The following is a 22,807-nucleotide window of genomic DNA, read 5'->3' as shown; positions in this document are numbered from 1 at the left end:
ACACAATTCTCCGCCGTCGTCTGTGATCCCACTGTGCCAAAGAAGCGATTTGGCATTCGCATCAACTCCTATAAGAATAGGACGACCCGCTACCAGCCTGATAATTCTATCCCATCTTTCCAAATGTAATTCAGTGGGATCTCTGTACTGAAAGTACGAACTAACTACAACTAGGTCGAAACCATCCACAGCAAGCTTAACAACGACATGATGCGTGTCAGAGGCTTGCCGTACAAAGATACTATCAATAGACTTCCTGCACAGAACGGCGGATTTATTATCACCTACATGGAACTTATTCCAGCCTGAAAAACCTGGCAATGGTTTTGCCAGGCAGGAAAACCTGGCAGGTCACCCTTGACAACATACGGGTGTTGAAGAAGTAAAACATCGAGGCTCCGCTTTTCAACAACGTTACCTAACTCGACTTGGACCGCATAGGCACCCTGGGCATTGACTTGACCGAACCTAACCATCGAGCGAGTTGAAGTAGACCTCAACCGCTATTAAATAACTACCACACTCCCTACTATTGATGGAGTGCTTATGGTTTCTGCGTAACCGCTTGCAGTTAACGCAGACCGGAGCCTCCTTCTTTTGCGGACGATCGTCACGCTTGTGGCCCTCACCACAATGCACGCAGACCGACGCATATTTACAGAACTTGGCCCTATGGCCGAACCTACAACATTTAAAGCACCTCTGCACATCAAGGTATTCCTTGACGCGGCAAGAGGCAAAATCGACGAAGACCTTACCCTCGGACAAAAACTTCTGGTGGAGACCAGAACCTAATTTAAAACCTCCGTGATACCGAGGGGCATCACGCTTTCCAGTCTTAAAGACTAACCTACACTGCTCTTTGAACGTGGCCGCATCCAAATCAGTATTCTGCTCTCGAATGAGAGACAGAAATTCCTCATCAGAGGAATGCAGGCTTTACTGTAGGCAATGTTTACATATTTGGTTCACCTCAGTAAACTAACATATTTACTGCTGACATGAGTTGTGTGCTTTCAAGTAGCCTTACATCACATCGCGAATGGATACTGCTATATTGAAATGTATTACAGTTCAGGAGGTGTACTCAAGCAGTATGGAACAAATTCACAAGGAATTCTTACGTGTCATATACGTATTTGTTTATTTTTCCAGCAACAATACATGCTTCAGTTTTTGATGGGTTTCTCAGGACTCATGGCAATGAAAATGTTGAAGCAGCTTGTACTCAGTCACATTTCACAGAGCAGGTAATTCATTTTGATTTATATATGCTTTTTCAAACTTCAGTTGAAGGAGATTTGGTTGGAAAAGTGCTTGAAAGTTGTCAACAACAAATTGCAAAACATTAAAGACAATATCGTATTACCGTAGGTAGACATTCTCACTCCATGACGAAGTTGTCATTGTTGGTTTCAGTTTCAGTTGGGGAACAGTAAGGATATTTAGTTATGGTTTTAGTAAGGATATCTAATAATAACAAACTATATATCTATGATTTATAATTAACAATTGTTTTATTTAAATTTAATTTATTTCTTTTTTCATGATAATTGTTTCAATCCAAGATATAAAAGAAGCTACTTTTATATATATTGCAGGAGAGCTACTTCCACAATACTTCCCAAAGGAGGTAATTCCAATAATTTGTTGCATACATGAGTTCTCTTCTACTACTCTCTGCAGTGGGCCACCGGAATCACCCTAAAAATCATTATTAAATTCATTAAAAATATTTAGTAAGTAATTTAAAGAGGTTTTGTTTAATTATTAATTAACTAAAAAAAGTTTGATGTTTAGGTAGCTACAAAATAAAGAAAGAAAATGTATATTTGAGTCACTTCAGTTTTTCAGTTTCTTTCAGTTTTTTTTTGTGGTATAAATTGCTGTGGTCATTAACTACTTATAAATGCCAACATCATGTTATCATATTGCTTCCTTTGTTATTTAATTTTTGTGATTAGAGAATTTGATTATTAAATTTACCTTTTACCATTAGCATTTGCTCCTACCCTTAATTGTTTAGGATACTATATGTAGAGACAGCCCAATTGTTATGAACCACCAGAGTTAAAGGAATTCTGCTTAACATTCTACTCAGGTTCTTTCACTGCATTATTTTTTTTTTTAATTTAATTGAGCAAAAAACATACCTTGTGTGCAAGACCAAATCAATTTTGGCAAATCAAAGTTTTACCATATCTTTGAGAATCACAGTCTGAAGAATCAATAAATATGTGCAATTATATCTTCATATAAATTATGAATACTTCATAGACTGTAGTCTACATTGTGTACATACATCATACAATGTGGTATCAAAATTCTTAGACAAAAAAATTGTCAGATTTAACTGATTACCTTTCGCCTCTATTCTTGAAATAGTCACCTTGTGATCATATAGAGTAATCGTAATATTACTTCCATGCCACTAATGTTCACCAAGGATTTTTTCTTAAAACCTTAATGTATCAAAAACATTAAATTACATCTAAACTAGTATGGCATTCAAACAGTAACAGATTCTTTTGTATAATAAACTTTTCATTCAAATAAAAAATAAGGCTAGTTGCTAATGAGAGAGTTTATTTAACATGAAAATAAATATTTTTGAATTATGCACCATGATTGATTGATGGCTGTTAAGTAAAAAAAAGTCTTACAGAAGGATGGCGCTCTTAACATGGTTTTAATATTTATAGATTTTTTTTTTTGAAATTGTAACTAGTTATAACCCTAGACTGGTTAACCAGTTTGAAAAAATAGTGCTACTTATGGCTGATTTTAAAAAATAATTATTCCTCTAAAATAATAGTAATAAAATACTTAGCAGTTATGTCAAATTTATGGAATTTTCATGAAAAAATTGCTATTCTAACAATAATAAATTAAATGTTCCTAATTTAAATTTTCTGGAGAATTCCATTGAGATTGTAGAAAGTAAAAAGAATTGGCCAGCAGAGTTAATGTGAAGTGGAAGATTAAAATTGTGTTCTTCCTTACAGACAATTAAATTTGTACTTCTATTTTTTCAAAGGAGCTTGGCAAAATCTGGTGCTCTTACATACTTTTGGTAAGATCAAGTTCATCAGTATGTTGCAGAAAAGGTTAATTGTATGCCAGACTTCATCAATGCACCACATCCAATTATTCAATATAGAGAGAAATATATAGAGAAATTATTCACCACAGCCAGGTATTCAATGCACCACATCATCAATTCAATGCACCATGTCCTCAAATTCTACTTGCATACTGACCATGTTGCACCTTATGATGTATAATAGAAATTTTTTGACTGTTGTCATGATTTTTTGTGTTAGTATGACCTTTTTTCTTAACTATGACACATTTTTTCTTCTCAGATTTTCTCAGTCTGGGTAAAACCTATTCATCAAAATAGTCAAATTCCCTTCACAACTTAACATAGATTGTCAAGAACAGTTAGTTTTTGCTATCCATTGAACTAGCATATCTTATTCATCTCTTACTTTTATAAGTGGTTTAGGAAAATTTTCTTTCTTCATATAATTTTTTAGAAGTATATCATTTTTTAGTTACCTCATTTTTAAGGACAACTCTTATAAAGAATACATACATTTAGGAAAAATATGAGATTACATGAAGGCCTCGAACTCATCAGCATGAAGTACTTCATAGCTTGACATGAAGCAGTTATTTAAAGCCCTTGTGATTAACAAAAAGATCATGGAATGAGCTATTTTGAACTGTTTAATCTACATGCTGTTTTAATATTAATACAAATTCAAATAGAAACTGTTTTTCTATACTTTTAAAGTGGAATTTTTATCTCTATCAATGTTTCAATATCCAGATGGTGTACACTAAGATGATTTACACTAAATAAGCATGAAAAATCATTATGATAAACATGCTTATTAACCAACTAACACAAAAGAAGAAATATTTAGATTTTATTTTTAAGTAATTAAATTCTTATGGTTCATGAATGAAACTTTTTCTTAAAAAAATAATAGGTGAAACTAAAAAAATCCATGATTTGTTTTACTTGCTGTTTAGCAGATTGGAGAATTAGCATTATTTGGCTAGTTAGTTCACCCCTATTTTTACATTATGGGGTTGAGTTTTAAAATCATTTATTGTGTTCAGCTGCCTCTGAACACCTCTGCAAAACTGAGCAACTTAATGTTAAATTTCATATGAAATCAATTTAAATAATTATAAATGTATATGTATTATTTTAAGGTGTATCACCTTTTGGATGACTACTCTTCTATGGATTTCTATTAAAAAGCCAGTAATTAAATTTCCTGTTAGTAGAATAACAGGTAAAATAATCAAAATGTGCTCTATACATTTTCTTATTGTAGGTAGGGTTGGCTTATTGATGATAGGGTTTCTTATTGTATGTTCTTGTCACTTTAGTATTAACAGTAAATAAAACCTTGGTGTATGTGTTAGTCCCATCAGAATACGTACATAACAGGGGAACATCAGAACAATAAGTAGAATTGATTTGAGTGTCATTTTTTGCACTTCCTAGTATTGTCATTCTAACATTGATACAATTGTTGGAGGACAGAAAATAACATTCAAATCAATTATGATAATTCTAGTGGAAATATAAATATTTTTTTGCTAAACTGAATATAATTATGATACTAAACTATAATCAATATACTGCAAACTACAAAATACTTGGTAATATGGCAAACCAAAAACACTAAAGTACTAACATACAAGTTAGTAACAATACAAAAAAAAATGATACAAACTGAGCTGCCAATAAGAAAGCCTATTCAAATATATTAACATGAAATTTATCTACCAGTCAGCTATACTCAAATTTATCCTTGCTAAATGGATCAACTTGCTGTCGTTAAACCATTTAAATTGGTATTGCCTGCTAGAACGAATAAAAGGAACATGTAAATTTATATTTATCAAATCACACTTAAAAACCCCATTAACACTTCTGTGGGCAAGACAAGTTCTTGCACAGTGCACCTGACCTTAAGCTATTTGCATCTTCCAAAAACAGCAGTCACCTTGTAGTTTTCAAAGGAAGAGATTCATAATAAAAATGCAGCATATAGAATAGTAATTTCTGTACTGTCTCTATACTACTACAGTTATAATCCCTATAACAATTACAGATGACAGGACAGTATTCAAGAATAGATCTAACCATAGTCTTATTAAGGTGCAAGATGGTATTTGCATACTGAAAACTCAAACCCATTTGCTGACCAACCCAAAGAAGCAAACCAAGATTTCTTCTGGACTATCCTATTTATATCCTCATTGAAAATTAGCTTTGAATCAAAGTAAACCTGATATCAAAAATACCTTCAACATGCTATGTAGTGCTAACCAATTGTGTAAATATATTTTTCATCATAGGGTTTTCCTAGAGTAGGTTACAAGAGCTGTTTTACCAAAATTAAGCGGCATTCTATTATCAACTGACCATTTATGAATTATATCAATATCAGATTGCAAAACCTCATGATCAGAATAGCTGTTATCCCGATCCTTGATTTTAAGATTGGCAGCGTGTAATTATGCCTTAGAAGAAATATCCAGACCAATATGAAATAAACAGAATAGATAACAAAGAGTCAAGGTTGGAATCCTGAAGTAATTCGGATTCAGCCTTATCTCATTTGAGGATCTCCTTAAAACATTCACATGAAATATATCAGCTGTCCATAAAAAGGGAGTACCAAAACACCAGAAGGCCAAGCTTCAGAAGACATTACTTTTACTGAAGTGCATCTCAGGAATTGCAAGACGAAAAAATGTAGCCGTGTTTTTTTGTCTTCAACTTGGTATAGACAACGTCAATACCCACCGCATCCTTAATTTGGTTCACAACCTATTTGACCAAATAAAAGTGTTTGAAACAAAGCTGTGTTTATGGGAACTTTAGTAAAAGAAAAAGTAACTTTTCACACTTCCCTACCTACAATTTCTGTCTGTGAAATTACCTGTAAAGAGAAATATGTGGATGCCACTGTTTCTTTGAAGTCTGACTTTAGTAATAGTTTCCAAGATTTCAAGTCACATGAACATTTGTTCCTGATCTTTTCTATACCATTTAGTGTTGAAGTTGAGAAAGCTTCCACCAACTTGCAAATGGAACTAATTGAATCGCAATGTAATTCAGATTTGCAGGAGAAGTTAAGAAATACTGTACTGTTGTGGGTTTTTATTCACAGTATATCAATGAAGATAATTTCCCACTAATTTGAAACCATGTTTTGTTTGTAGCTTCACTTCTTGGCATCACATTCACCTGCGAGCAGTTTTTTCTAAAATGAGGTATTCAAAATCAAAAGTGAGAAATCGTTTGTCTGATACACTTTTAGAGATCGCCCAAAGAATTTCATCTTCCAACATCAAAACAGATTTTGAGAAATTAGTGCAGAGAAAACAGTGTCAAGTGTCTCACTGAACTCATGAAAACTTTCACCGGAAATTGTATGAACTTAATTTAACTTTTAAAACTTTTTAAACTGTCTTGTTTAGTTTACAAATTTAGAAACATGTGAAGTAATGAACGGGGAAGACCAAATTTGAAATGAAATGGAATTAAAACTATTTCATATAAATGAACAGTGATGTGAAACTGACTCGTCAAGAACAAATGGTGGTGACCAGACTCAGAATCGGTCACACACAAATAACAAATTCATGTTTGTTAATCAGCAAAGAAAGACCTATGTGCAGGGTATGTGATAAATTATTTACTATCAAGCATCTGTTTGAAGAGTATACAATATATGAGACCTCATTATGAGGTATGAATTAAGAAATAATATTGCTGCTGATTTAGAAAATGGCATAGAAGAAAACATAGTTGCTTACCTACAGGCCAGCATACTATTATGACTTAAGCCCTCGACAAAGTCAGTATGAGTTTATGCTTGACTGAGAATCTTTTATATGACTGCACTTTCACCTGAATGTGGAGTTCTCAAATTTACATGGTATTGTAAAAATTCTCTTTGTTACTGTATTTTCAATGTTTTAGTTTTATTTTTGTATTTTTACGTAAATGTCGGGCCCTTTTACTCCCTGTAAGTATTGTATGTGTGCATTTTGATTAAATCTGTCATGTTATGTTTATTTTTTGTGTTTTTATTTAAAATGTAAGAACCTTAAAAAAATTAAAAAAAAAAAACATGTAACTGAAATATAACACTTACTTGGCAGGTATCATGACTGAGATTTGTGTAACCGACAGCACAAAACATGTCATTATTTATCCCAACAGGCAAATGACTATCCAGAGAAAATTCTTTCTGACATTCTTCATTATCTACTATCTTTAGAGAAACTTTTAATAAGTTTGGACTTGATAAACCACCTGTAAATGGGTAATGAATTTAATAGTCCATATATTATAAAATGTAACTTAAAGATAACTTAATATTGATCATTTAAGTATTATTTTATTAAACTTTACAACCACTGTATCAAATAGTTATTATATAATAATATTTATACACCAGATACAGTTCAGAAACAGCAATAATACTTACCTGTTTGCCAGAAGTAGTTTCAGAGAATCAACTACATTACTAACATATCTATCTATTAATGTAATAGTTTTCCAATATATCAATTTCCTTATTATTATTACTTATCTCTAAAATCTGTAAATTATTTTTTATATCTATAATATTATGTTTATTTTTATTGTATGTTGCATAATATATTATTAGTACTCTTACTTATTTGAAAATTTAGTGCAACCTTTTTTGTAATTATTATAGTGTTTAGTAAATCTCTTCATGAACGACCGAGTGGTTTTTCCTATGTATATAACTTCACAGTTATCATACTTGATTTTATACATCCCACATAGTTCATATTTATTAATTATATTATTTTGTAATAATAATTTTAATAATATCACTTTCCCAGTGGTATTCGTCGGATGATAATATTTTCAAGTGGCCCTGGGGCGCCATGTGAAATTGGGGAGAGGGTACGATGGGGTTCCACCGTAATATCTTGGAAACTGCCCGTCTGGTTTTCACAATTCAAATGGTGTATGTATCAGCTGGCTGTGCGCCAATGGTTTAATGCATCGTGTACACTCTTGGTCGACCTGATCTTGGTTATCCGGAAATTAAATCGTTTAGCCCATGTTCTGATTGCACTCACCCACCATAAAACGTCCAATCTTTTGCTAAATACCCTCAAACCTGTGTGCTAGCATAGCTAAAAGGTATAAACTTATGAAGATTAAAATGTAGAAAATAAAAAATACATAAAAAAAATTTAAAACACCACTCATAAATTAAACTCACTAAAATGTAAAAAAATAATTTTAGAACGATACCTCAGAATGGATTTGAAAACAAGCTTTGATGGTGGTGTGTTAGATTACGTGACAGTCATAACTCTAGATTAAAAATTTGATGTTTTTGCTAATTTTTTCTTATGCGTGATGAATAGCCTAAAGAGTGGGATGCAAACACGCATAAGAAAAATTGGCAAAAACATCAAATTTTTTATTTGAAGCTACGACTTTCACATAATATTACATGTGACCATCAAAGCTTGTTGTCAAATCCATTCTGAGGTACCGTCCCAAAATTATTTTTTACCTTTTCGTGCGTCTATTAAGAGTGGTGTTTTAAAAATTTTTTTACATATTTTGTTTATTTATGTGATTATTTTTCTTCATAAAATAATGAACTATAACCAAAATGTACGCACCGGAATGTACTGATCATTAGCGCAAAATCCTGATTTGTTAATATCAATTTCTGGAGTTAAATTTCAAATTTAACTTTTGCTATATCAATTTTCATCATTCAAAAGAAAATATTTTTACGCAAGAGGTAATCAGTTTTGGATACCTAATAATCCCATTCCGAGATGCTGCCCGCCAGGGCAACCTGCCTGGAGGGCCTAGCTGAGAAGGCGTGTGTACAGCACACTCTGTAGCTAGTATTGTTATCTAATAATAACTTAAGATTGTGTAACAAGATCGGTATAACGGACCTGAGTAACGGATCCCTGCCAATTAAGAAGAAAGTAGTAGAAAATATAATAATGGGAGAAATCCTGAAAGGGGCTAAAAGAAACCCTTTTACTAAAGCTAACAGGTCCATCCATTTAACGATTGTTCCTTACAATACTGTCCACTGACACACCTAAACAGATGCTGTTCCACAAGAAGAGTTACCAGACTCAGGTTTGGAATATCACGGGAAAATGTGCAGGCGGACGATCATTTTTACACGTAGAGTTGAGTCCGGTCCTGCAGGTAAAGAGGATAGGAGTATAAATACTCCAGGGAAGACCAGTTGACAATCAGTCTGGAGGTCAGACTGCAAGAAAATGTTAGGATAAAGTTCTGCAAGAGAGTTCTAAGCAAGGAGTTATTTTGTAACTTTGAAGCGAGAATATTCTGTGTGGTGGTCAGTGAAGGAACAAATTTCTAGTGCATACAAGTTCGAAGTGATTAAGGTGACGTCACAAATAATTCCACTACATGAAAACAAGAAGTGGTTTGGTGAGTTACTGTTAAACTATAAGTGAAAGAGGTAACAATTTCATTCATAAATTGTTAAAATAGTTTTATTTGTGAACAGTAAAGGTATTTGCAGTAAAAGAACTTTATACTTGTCTTATTTATTGTACTATTGCTGTTAATACAGGATTAGCAAATGTGCTGATGTCTTTTTTCAATGGAACTGAATTCTGATATTTTTTCAATATTTAACTACCTGTAAATAATAAATCCTGACAGTTACTATAAATTCTCTTTTGTATGTAATCACTGTTTATTATTATTATTGTGGCTGTGATTACAATTATTATTTGTTTATTATTATTATTATTACTGTTTGCTGTTGTCATCATTCTGATTATTATTGTGAGCTGTTTATTATTTTTATTGTCATTGTAATTATTGATTTGTCTTATTTTATTTATGTTCTTAAACTAATAAATTGTTATAATATAAACAGTTTCAATTGTCAATCTCTCAATATCCTGATCGAGCCATGAACATGCAACAATAGCTTTGGTTTTATTTATTAACTTTTTAGGAATTTTTTGCCTTTTTGGGGTTATTAGAGATTTTTTAATCGAATACCAATACTCCTTGTCTTTTATTCCTTCTTCCTAGAATTAGGGCAAAGAGAATTGGGCTAGCAGACATCCTGATTTCATCTGTGGTGTCATACAGCACCTTCTAATCAATTTTGTTTCTTTATAAGAGTCAAGTGGGATAGTGATCCTCTGAATCTATAGAATTTTTTAAAGGATCTTGTTTCTTATCTGAGAATTACATATAAGTATGAACTAGTAGCTGAAATAACTACAGGATAATGCCAAGAGTCTTACTAAACCTATTCTAAAAAGATATGGGAAATAAAATATTTGTTTCCAGGCTGTGAAAAACAGAAACATTAGGCTAAGTAAAAGGATGAGTGACTCCATTTGGAGCTAACATAAAAACAAAATTATTTTCCACCACTTTTTAGGTATAATTCTGTTTGCTACATGATCATGTGTCCTGTTTTAAAATCATTAAAGTTCTTATATAACAGTTTTTATGTTAACAAGTCATTCTAGAGTGGTATTTATTTTTTAATTAAAAAAAAAGTAATAAATAAATAACAAAATTAGTAACTGTAACTGGATAGAACATATACAATTGTATTAAATATACATCTTGCAAAATTTTACACATAGATCATATAAACAGCTCATTTGGAAAATATGAAATTTGCAAATGCATTAAATTTAACAACAGAATGTAGATAAAAATTATTTGATCACATTTTTAATGGATTTTCTAACCTTTTTAGGACAGGTGCCATTAATAGCAATGTGGTATTAATGGCACTTCATTATAAAATGTGCTAATAATTAGTTTTAAAGGTCTTTGAAAGAATAAGTTCCATTAATTTGAAAGTGAGTCATTTATTATTTAATAGAACTTAATATCTAATACACGTCAATATCCTGATGATCAGTTATATTAAGCCAACTGTTATACAAAGTCTGTCAAAAGATCTAAATTTATGAAGTTCTATGACCAATTTATTTAACTCTCCAATGATATGACACTGCTAGATGATGTGAAAAAATGGATACAATAAAACAGATAAATATTATCTGTAGTTTAGCTTTGCTTATCACTTCATTATATACCAACTAACAATTACTAATCAACTAGGATCATGGTACAGGTTTAAAGTATACACAACAATAAAAAGATATCCTTGGCTAAGATTTATAAAAAATGTACTGGAAAATTTCATCTTGGAAAAATACACTACTAACTGAATAATTAACACCTTAGGAGATCTGGTGCTAATGAGCAAATCAACTTGCTTGACACATTAATTAGATATAATGTAAAATACAAAATTAATTTTATATATTTGTTACGTACTGTAACTATAATGGTTGTAAGCAACCTTGACATAAGTCACTCCCAGAAATTACATAGCTATCTCCAAGAGTAACATACATATAATGTTAGACTTACGAGTGAATTTAAGGAGTGAATGGTTTCCACTCTTCACTGAACCAAATATATGGTTGCATAACAGTATATTAAGCTCATCAAAATGCAGGTGATATATAAAATATCACCTGGAGTGATATAATGCTTCATATTTAACCTAAAAAATGACACCTTTTTTTGTTTACCACAGGTACTGATTATATAAGAAACATCAACATTAATTTTAGAGAAAGCAACTATAACTGTTACACAAATGCTTACATTTGTCACAGCCATGTGAAAAGCTGGAAAAAATAAAGTAATAAATTATTGTACTTCTTTCTGTAGTGAAATAATGCATAATATACACAAAACTAATTTAATTCAGTAAAGGAAAATTCAAAACCACAGTATGGGAGAGAAATAAACAAAATTTACTTACCATAATTGACATGTCCCCATCCAGTTGCAATAACAATAGGATCAGGAAGTTGTGACAGATTTTTTGTAATAGAAAGGCATGCAGGTCGTATGTTATAATTGAAAATAATTTGTATTTTTATTAATAATAGAGCAATATCATTATATATTTTTGGAGGCTTATAATTTGGATGAGTAATAACGTTTTCAACATCAACATCTCTATAAAAATTTGAATCAATCCTCACTGTACCAAGTCGTACTACATCAGGTTTACCCCTGCAAAATGTATTATTTTATGTTGTGTGTAGACTAATAAATAAAAATAAACATATTAATTCAAAGCTTTAAAAAATGCAAGCATTATTCTGTAGTTTTTTCCAAACTACAATGCTTTTTATAAGTGTAACATAGAATCAATTAAACTAACAAGCCATTGGATAGAAATAAAACTAAGCAGAATAATAATAAAAAATGCTTAAATATTCCTTACTGTGTTATAAATAGATACTCATTTACTCAATATTACAGTTCTGATTACACTGATCTACAAAAAAATAGGTCTTTTGTTATATGCTTTCTATAGGTGTGTTTTACAGTATTTTCTACACTGATTTCAAATTTGCAAACCAAAATTTAATGGGAGGGCAGAGTTTTTTTTTATTAATAGATTTATTAATATCAGATTTATTTGCAATTATGTAGCCTGTAGTACAATATTATTTATCTAATATTTGATTTTCTTTAGTTTTCTCCTGTATTCAGCTTCTGAAATAATCCTTTTCAGTCTCCAACAACAGTCAGCAAGCATACTTGGGCTCCATTTTCTCTGGAAGCAGGTTTCCATCACTGATATAATCTAGTGAAAGCATTCACAGTGCTCATCGCTTACATTGCCAAGGTTAAGTGGAAAAAAGGCCAAATATGAATGTAACGTGTATTTAAAAAAAAATATATTTCATCTAAATTTTTTATAAGTTCATTCACCAGTTAGTTCTTTGCTTTCTTCATTTTGTGCACAAATGGTTAAACAGTATTTTGAAATGATACCCATGTTGCTTATTCAGATTCATTCAAACTACTCCCAAAGTCAAAGGCTTTGAGAGACTTTATAATCTTAAATATTTATAATCTAATAAATATCCTTTCCTTTATTTTGCCTCACTGATCCTGGGAAAAGTCCTCTTAAGGTACAAGAAATCTTGACCATTATGATCCATTGCTTTGACAATTTTTTTTTGAAAATTAAATGATAAATTATAATGATTTAATTAAATGATAATAAATTAAAAGTTAATTCAGCATATGCTCAGAAAAAAGCTGACAACACAGTTATAGGACTTCCCTGTCATGAAGCTTTTTTTCTGATGCACAGCTTACACACACATACACACACACAACTTAATTTAAAATATTTATAATTTTACTTAAATACAATATCTTTTGTTTATTTAATTCAATTATTCCAACTAAACTGCGTGAACATACCGTAATTCATTTGCGCAAGTGTTGTGGTACTAGCAGCCCCTTTAAATAAATTTGTACACTTTAGATATTATTCATTTATTTAATTCTACCGCTCATCTGCGATGTTACAACATAGTCGATGAGTACAGCAGCAGTTCCGCCACTAAGTGGGATGTGAGGTATCTAAGGGAGGGGGTGGCTGGATTAAAACTCCACTTTGACGGGAAAAAATTTGTGGATCAATGAGAATTAATAGAAATAACTGCAACGAAAAAGATCCACTGTACTGCCTTATACAATGTTTTAAAATTATCACTATTTTTTGGAGTGGGGAAGCAATTTAGCAAAAAAATGTTACATAATATATGTTTTTTTATAATTGTTCATCAAAATATTTTTTTTTAAAAATGCAGCGAAAATCACCCCTTGTACTGACTTCTATAACTCTTCAAAATTGAAACCATTGTTATGGGTGGGGGTGAAATTTAGCAAAAATGTTTTTTATAAAACTTGTTTACTTTATTAATATTCACAAAAGTATAAAAAAAATATATAACCTTAATTATGCAAAATTTGGAGCCAATCTCGTTTTCCATCCTTATATCCCCCATCCCCTGACCTTTTGAAATGAAAATCTATTAGCATCAGTGCCTCTACTATAGAAAAATTATAGCCAAGTTTGGTGAAAATTGGGTAGTTCTGGAGATATAGGATGATTTACACGCCAACATACATTCTCAATACATATTTTATCACAATGCACATTTTGTCACAGAAATTTTGATGTCATTTTTTGATTTTCTGGGGTCCTTAGGACCCCAGAAAAGATTCCCGTCAAGACCCCATCAAGACTCCATCAGGACCCCGTCAAGATTAGATGAAAACCAAAATTTTGATTGATCACCATACTTTACCTTCTATATAGCTACAGTTGCTATACAGACTGGAAAGTAAAAATTGATAGGTTGATTTGTCAACTATAAGGCATTTTTAAATAAATTACTAACAATACATAACAAAAAAAATATGGATGTAGTACAACAAAAATAATACAAGTCTGTATCAGAAAAAGTAGGAATAAAACAAAGATCAAATTCACGATTTTATTCACATGAAAGGCAGAATGAAACTGATTATTTAGTGTAGGTTACTTCACAGTAAAAATAGTGATTGAAATGACTATATCAATTATGGTGTCATTAATTAAATCATTTTACTATAATACATTTATTTTTTTCTAGAAAGAATCATAATAAACAGTATCGTCATTCACAATGTAATAGTAGTCACATTGGTCACTCCTACAAATTATAAATATGATGTCATTTATTTTTATAAATATCTTCAGACTTTCATATTTCATTATTAATATAAATACCGACTCATAACAAATCTTTGCAAGTGATAGAGAAACTAAATTGTTGTAACATTTTCATTTTTAATGATTGACAATTACAAAAAAATGAAGCCCTTACAACAAATTTTGAGATGATATTTGAATTCAATTCAAAAAAACATAACAATAAGCCAAAATTATATGTGTAAAAAAACTCTTTCAGATCAATGTTTTCCATTAAATTGTAGGTTGAAGTAATGGTAGGTTTCTTTTTTCTTATTTCACATTTATACTCAAATCAACTTTCATAGGCTGAGATATATTATATTCAGCTCACTGAAGAAGGCAAAAGAAACCTTCCTTACTAAGACTAGCATGAGATAACTGTTATCCTTGATCACATTTATGATGATATTTTTGGATGACTTGTTTCACGTCAGGTTGGTTACAATTTTTGTGGTCATCGTAAAACTAATTAATGAAAAATCTAGTGTGAAAGTGAGAAATTAAAAAAAAGATTATAACATAGAAATAGCTTTGAGATAAAAATTGTTATAATGTCTGAATATGTATTAAAAATACCATTTTGTTAAGGCACAATGAGCAGCAGTAAGCACAAATTTTTCACTAATAAGACTTCCTCCACAAAGCCATCTAATAGTTCCTTGTTTCCTGTATCCAACTGATGCCTGGAGTAAAAAAGACAAATATACTACATTAAATAAATAAAATTCATAATTTTAATATTTTTTACATTCCAGTAAATTTGTAACTGTTTAGTGTAGTCACTAATATTGCGACTGGATCTTGTTGTCTGATCCCATTTACTTCTTTAAGCTAGGCCAATACCTGAGAGTCTCTCACCAACACTGGACTGATTTGTTTGTAACTTTTAAGTCCAGGAAGACTGGAAAAAAGCAGATATTCACCCATAATTCAGTGATTTTTAATAATTTGCAGTGTAGGTTATTCTCATTTTAACCTACCTATTAATAAAATGTTTAAATGATTACAATTTTTTATACTGTTATGAAATGATATGGTATGAATATATTTTTTTTATTTTGTTTGAACCATTTACAAATTGCATAAAAACAAAATTTCTTTCCATTTTGTTTACCTTTCTGCCAGTATTCTTTCATTCCTTGCCTAACTTCATATCTCCCTATGAAAATTTTCTTACCCTTTTTCCTGAAAATTCTTGAAATTTTTTATTTTATTTCTGAAAGAATTTTGGTCTAAAATTTGTTCTTTAATATTTAATTCCATTAGATCAAAAACCAGTTGTTAAATAGAATCTTTATTTACAATATTTATGTATAAGATGCTAGGGTGTTGGATAAGATAAAAAGCATGGAGTTGTTCAGGGCATGTTTGACAAGGAAGGAGAAGCACATACTCCTTTTCTTATTTGAAAAATTTGAAATTGATGGCAGGTGGAGGAAAAGATAGACCAAAGATGACTATGAAAAAAGACTACTCAGTGATCTGGAACATAAATGGCATGAATCCAAAGGATGTTAAGGACAGAAGAAATGAAGGCCATATTGCTGATCCTGATAAGGAAAAGCAGCAAGATATACATATAAATAAACATAAACATAATATATAATGTTAAATGAACACACACACACACACACACACACACACACACACACACACACACACACACACACACACACACACACACACACACACATACATACACACATACATACATACATATATATATATACCATATCATTTCATAACAATGTAACAAATTGTAATCATTTAAACATTTTATTAATAGGTAGGTTAAAATGAGAATGACTTACACTGCAAATTATTAAAAATCACTGAGGTACAGGTATATATGTATAAATTGGTCAGAACCCAGACCTAATAAAACTCAAGTTTATTGTGAGAAATACACCAATTATTTCTAATGTTGGGTTGACAATCTAATTGTATTATAGATAGATTAAAATTTATTTTAATATTATATATTCAACATTTACATCATATATGTTATTGTTCAACATTAACATTTAATGTAAATATTCTGTACTTTAAGTTTTTCAGTGGGTGTGTTAAGAAAGAGATTTTCAATTTCTTGCAGTTTAGAAATCATATTTTCTTGCTGCAGATAATAAGCAAACCTTTTAATAATCAAATTGATATACATAACCTAAGAAGTTTAAAAACTATACTACAGAAATCGTAAATAAATAAATTATTCATATATAAAAATTAAAGAATGAACTAAATTACTTGAATAATGAAATGCAATTTAAAAAAAAAAAAAAAAACAGTCAAAAATTATTTATTTATTTATCATTTTCAAGTAAGTTGTTTAGCTAGCATTTTCTGTGAGTGTTTTTCTCTGATAGCATTTCCTATTTAAAAATCATTAAAATATTTTTACATAAATAATATTTTGGACAAAGAAAATAAGTAAAACATAGGGAACTGTATAAAAAACAACACTTACATTGTACATACATTTAACACTGTTTGTTGGTTGTTTTTAAGCTGCAAGATCTAAAAGGAAGCATTGAGATATTAATTTACTTTTTTTAAATAATGTTCACTGCATAGTCAGTCCATGCAGTAGACACGGTGAAGGTGTCCATCACCTTCAGTTCTGTAAGTTCTCATGAATATCATCTGTATGAATACAGGTTCTGTATGAATATCATCTGCACCTTCAGTAGGCATAGTGTGCTGATGAGCAACAAAAAAGACATCTTAGTGAAATAGGGATTAGAAAATCACTTTAATCTTTTCTTAGTAAAAATTGTAAAGTGAGATCAGTCTTGCTAACAGTACATGTGTACACACAAAATACAAAATTTTTTTATCAATATATATTTTTTAAAATAAACTGATCTATTGGGTTAGCAAGAAAATAATTTCCATGTTGTACTGTGAAATAAAACTCAATTTTTTTTATAAAAAGAATGAACTTTAATCATTTATATATTTTCCACTCTGCGATAACGTTTTGCCATCTTTCTGGCAACTTCAAGATTCTGTGCTCATAGAACTTTTGGTCTTTAACAGCAAAAAACTGAACTGAGTGTGATTTCAGGCTATCGTAATTTGTGAAATTTTTACCATTTGTAGAGTTTTGGAGTTCAAAATAAATAGTAATCTGATGGTGCAAGATCAGGGCTATACCACTTCCCAACCAAGCTTCAATAATTTTCTACAAGTTACCAAAGATGTGTGAGCCCTTGCCTTGTCTAGATGGAACATAATCCCTTTGTGATTTGCCAATTCTGGTAATTTTTCTTTGATCACTTCCTCCAGTTTCATTAATTGTTGACAGTAAACATCTTAATTGATAGTTTGGTTCCTTGGAAGGAGCTCGAAATACACAACGCCTTTATTATCCTACTGAATTGACAGCATGTTTTTTTTATGCAATTCAGCTTTTGATATGGCTCGAACCGTGATTGTTTTTGATCGATGTTATCATAGACAATCCATTTTTTATCACCAATGATGATTCATTTCAAAATAAGGTAGACTTTCATTGCATTTGAGATGCATATTGTAAATATTAATTTGTTATGTCAAGTAAAGTTCTTACAGTTCATGCAGAACCCAAATATTAATTTTCGTGACGAGTCGAAGACATTTGATGTGATTTTCATTTGTTGTATGCAATACTTTTAACCTCTCTGCAATGTCTCTCATAGTTATATGACAATCTGATTCAATTATGACTTTGATTTGGTCTTCATCAACTTCAGTAGGCTGACCAGAACATTGGTCATCTTTGAGTGAAAAATCTTCAGAAAGAAATGTTTTTAAATTTGATTCTGACAAGTGGATTCTGTTAAGTGATCAACACTATAAACTTGAAATATCTCTTTGTGATCTAGAGCAGCTTTCTTGTTTTTACGGAAATAAAAAATTAAAATATATCAAAAATGTTCATTTTTGCCCTCCATGTTAAAACTGACCATAAACTGACAGGTACAAATAAAATTATGTGCAATTTGCTTCTAAATTATGCTAAAGGTGACAGCTATCAAATGCCAAAAGAAAAAATCATATCTTTGACAGATGTCCCTCAAAACATCATAAAGCTATCTGTTTGTGAAAGCCAAAATTACTTTCTTACCAACCTATAAGATCTAATAAATCTCAGCTGATCTAATGAGATTTAAGACAGCAAACTACAATATTATTTCTACATTGAATGTCACCTAGAAAATAAATAACAATGCATATGCATTGTTATTTACACAAAATAATATATTTCAAAAATAATAATGTCATTGAATAATATATTTCAAAAAAATTTACCATATGTGGAAATTCTCCAAAAGTTGCGTTCTTTCCTCCAACAATCAAAGGATTTGGTCTGAGACACTTTTTCCTTTCAATTTTGACAGGATAAATATTTGGAAGAAGTGGCATAGCATTAACCTTACTGTACGTAAACTCAGAAAACAGTTTACATTCTAGAACAATAAGTAAAATAAAAATATAACACATGTATTCTTTTCATCTTAAAAACATCTAAGTATATAAATGTATATCACATATTTCAGGTATTGGTATAATGTTGAAGGTGATCAAAAACTGTTTTTATTCTAAATAAAAAGCAATTAAATATTTACAAGATAAAAATAACAACTAATGTCTATGAAACTAAATGAACAGAAGCTGCTTGATATTTTGAATGCTATGGTCAAAAGTCCATCAAAATCAATGCGTAAGTTAGCACAACAAGGTATCAAACTTGCTAATGCACATAGAACTGTAAGAAAAGAAAAAAATTTTCCTCTAAAAACTAATGTGTGTTCAAGAACGGGAACCTACAGATCATGCCAAAAGAGTAAATTATTGTCAATGGTTTAAACGATTTATTGATCAAATTCAGTAGGTATTCTTGAAATTAATTTTTTTACAGATGAAGGATGGTTTTGTCTGGAAGGGTATATTAATTCACAAAATATACAACTGTGGTCAACAATTAACCTCCATGAATTACATGATTAATCTTTACATGAAGCTAAAATTGGAGTCTGGGTCCAATTTTTTGTTTTTAAATACAGTTAGTAGTGATTGTTACTGAGCTGTTTTAAACAAACTTTAAAAGAAGTGTAAATTAATCATGGTTGATTCCAACAAGATGGCACAGCGCACACAACTAAGAAGGCAATGACGTTTTTAAGTAATGTCTTTGGTGAACGAATCATTTCGAGGGGTTTGTGGCCTGCACGATCTCACTCCTCCAGATTACTTTCTACAGAGGCAGTGAAACAAGCAGTGCATCACAACATACCATGCACAATTGATGAACTAAAAACCACAATTATGGCACACATATGATATCATATAGTAATCCAGTATATCATATCATCCACTACATCAGCTGGTTAAAGTGTTTGAAAACAAACTGAAACGTATGCAGTATTGTATTGATGTTGGAAGAGGTCATTTTCATCACCTTTTATAAATAAACTATTCCAGTTATTGTAATATCCATTTCGTTAAATAATAAAATAAAAATACAGTGTAATAAAAAAATTTTATCATTACACTTCCATAATTCCAGTGCACAGGAATTTTCCTAACACCTGTGTAATGGATTGGGCTGAGAAATTTGAAATTATTTTTGATAATCATAACTTAGTGTTGTATCTTTTTTTTTAATCATTTCAATTTAAAAAATAAATTATATTCTATAACTTATTTACAGTGCTGTATAATCTTTCGTAGAACTTATCTTAAATAAAAATATTAATTTTTTAATCTAGTTATAATTTAAAAACTTATCATTACAGTTTTAAAAATAGCCATCATATTTTAAAGAAATGTGAGATCAGTGTTATACTAAAATATTAATATAAATAAATTAGTTTTAAAGGTAGATGCTTTAATTAAGTCATCTTAATTAATAATAAAAAAAAAATTGGTGACATTTTTACACAAAATTTTTTTCCTTTTTTGTATTTTCTTTCTTCGGTGATTTATGAACCTTTTTATATTAAATGTGACTTTGGCCATTGTCATTTTATCCTTGTTATACAACTGCCCAAAAAGGAATGTAATGTATTTGTTCCACCACAGCAGCCAACGGCTGAACCGATTTAGATGTACAATCCCGCACTGGAATCCTAATGTTACTGGGACTGTCATAGGCTATAAATAAAATTAAAAAAAAAAATGTATATTGTGTGTGTGTATATATATATATATATATATATATATATATATATATATACACACACACACAATATATTTGTCCTCATATGTCCTCGAAATTCTGATGCTAATATTAAATATTTTGGTAATTTCTTTATTTTCTTAATATACAATATATATATATACACAGTGGAGATTTTCTTTTGTTTAGCCTCCGGAACCACCATGAGGTATTACTTCAGAGGATGATATGTATGAATGCAAATGAAATCTTGTAAAGTCCCAGGTCGACCGTTCTGTGATGTGTGGTTAATTGAAACCCAACCCGCAAAGGACACCGGTATCCACGAAGTAATATCACGATCACTGTGTGAGCTGGGTTTGAATTGAATGATCTCAATCAGTCGAATGAATAATACGAGTATTACAAAAATAATAATTTTATTTGTGTTAAATAAAATAACATTAAATAAGTTTAAAAATAATTCTGTTTAATAATAATGTGCTTCGGGTGGGGACTGTGTGTGATCATCACACACAGTTCCCACTGTGGTGAAGTGGTTGATGGTGATCATCACCGTCAACTGGTAACAAACGGGTTGCCCCTGGGGAGCTGTTCTGGGAGGGTGAAGAGGGTGTTCTTATAATATCTCTGCAAAGAATCGTTCGATTTTCAAAATTCAAGCGGGATACAAAATCATGATGAAACCAAACCAGAACAAAAATTAGCTGATATACTCAGAAATGGACCTCATTTCATAGCATACGAATGTACTGTTTACGAAGTTACATATGTTATAGAAATTAACGTGAAAGCGTATTCTTAGATAAAATTATATCTACAGATTTATTGAGGATAAAAAAGACGTAATTCGGCAAATTATAATAATAATAATTATATTTATACCGATTTCAGTGATGTTCTTCGATCGTGTCGCACCGCATTTGTTGTTAATAGAAATTCTTACAAATATCATAAAATGTAAATCTCTGAATTATTATTATTATTAATAATTATTACACGACTGGCCAAAAAGGAGTGTAATGTATTTAGGGTGTATGTATGTATGTTTGTTCTACCGTAGCAGCTCAACGGTTGAACCCATTTAAATGTACGATCCCGCGTTGGAATCGTACAGGAGTGTCATAGGCTATATATATGTTTAAATGAATTCCAAAAATTTTTAAAGAATTATACTATATACAAAATTGTCACCCGCACGCTCTTTAATTTTGACAGTCGTGATTTTCAATTTTTAGTATTTTTTTAATTTATTATCATCACTTAGAGATTTATTTTCTTAAAAATGAATCTATCCAAATTCTTCCCTTCAGTATGGGAAACCCTAAAACGAAAACAAATTTTTTCAAATTTAAAGATTTTTAATGCTCAAAAAGTATTTTTTTTAAACAATAAAGTCACTAAAATAACTTAATACCCCTCCTTTATGGAGGAGCTCCAAAAAAAAAAAAATTAAAAAATGTTTTTCTAAGTTTCGATATTAATTCATTTAAAATCAATTTTAGTGAATATTTTAATCATTAAAAATACCTCCTGATGAATTAACCCACAAATTTTCAATAAGTCAAAACCGTATTTTTCGAAATTGTGATGCTAATGTACTAATATTAAATATTTTGGTAATTTCTTTATTTTCTTAAGTACCTTGTCTTCAAAAGATTACAAAAATAATTAAATCTTTTTTTTATTTAAGTACGTATTATAAAATTAGAAATAAATATTTTTACATAAAAATTTGAAAAAAGAATTCATGACTGGTTATTGTTTTTCAATAAAAAGGAATTATTATCATAAAGCTACAAATATAACGTAAAATGATTGAATTAAAAAAGAAAGCTTTTTCAAAAATTAATTACTTGATCGGCGTAGTCGGGAAAGTTATGCAATTCACTGCGGGATTTTTTTTATTTTCTATATATTGGTTTATTGGTTATTTTTATTGGTTATATTG

General features: G+C 30.3%; 1 protein-coding gene across 1 annotated transcript; it reads right to left on the bottom strand.

The window, feature by feature from the left end:
• Positions 1–1,527: 1,527 nt before the first annotated feature.
• Positions 1,528–20,014, bottom strand: LOC142325778 (serine protease snk-like). The gene is made up of 6 exons (XM_075367809.1): positions 19,972–20,014; positions 18,987–19,144; positions 15,270–15,376; positions 11,907–12,163; positions 7,194–7,354; positions 1,528–1,704 (listed from the first exon to the last, which is right to left on the bottom strand). Exons 1-6 carry the CDS (start codon positions 20,012–20,014, stop codon positions 1,528–1,530), a joined length of 903 nt encoding a protein of 300 aa, XP_075223924.1.
• Between the last annotated feature and the right edge of the window lie 2,793 nt (positions 20,015–22,807).

The sequence above is a fragment of the Lycorma delicatula genome, chromosome 5 (genome assembly GCF_047948215.1).
Source record: "Lycorma delicatula isolate Av1 chromosome 5, ASM4794821v1, whole genome shotgun sequence".
Taxonomy (NCBI): Eukaryota; Metazoa; Arthropoda; class Insecta; order Hemiptera; family Fulgoridae; genus Lycorma; species Lycorma delicatula.
This window is presented reverse-complemented; position numbering and strand designations above follow the sequence as displayed.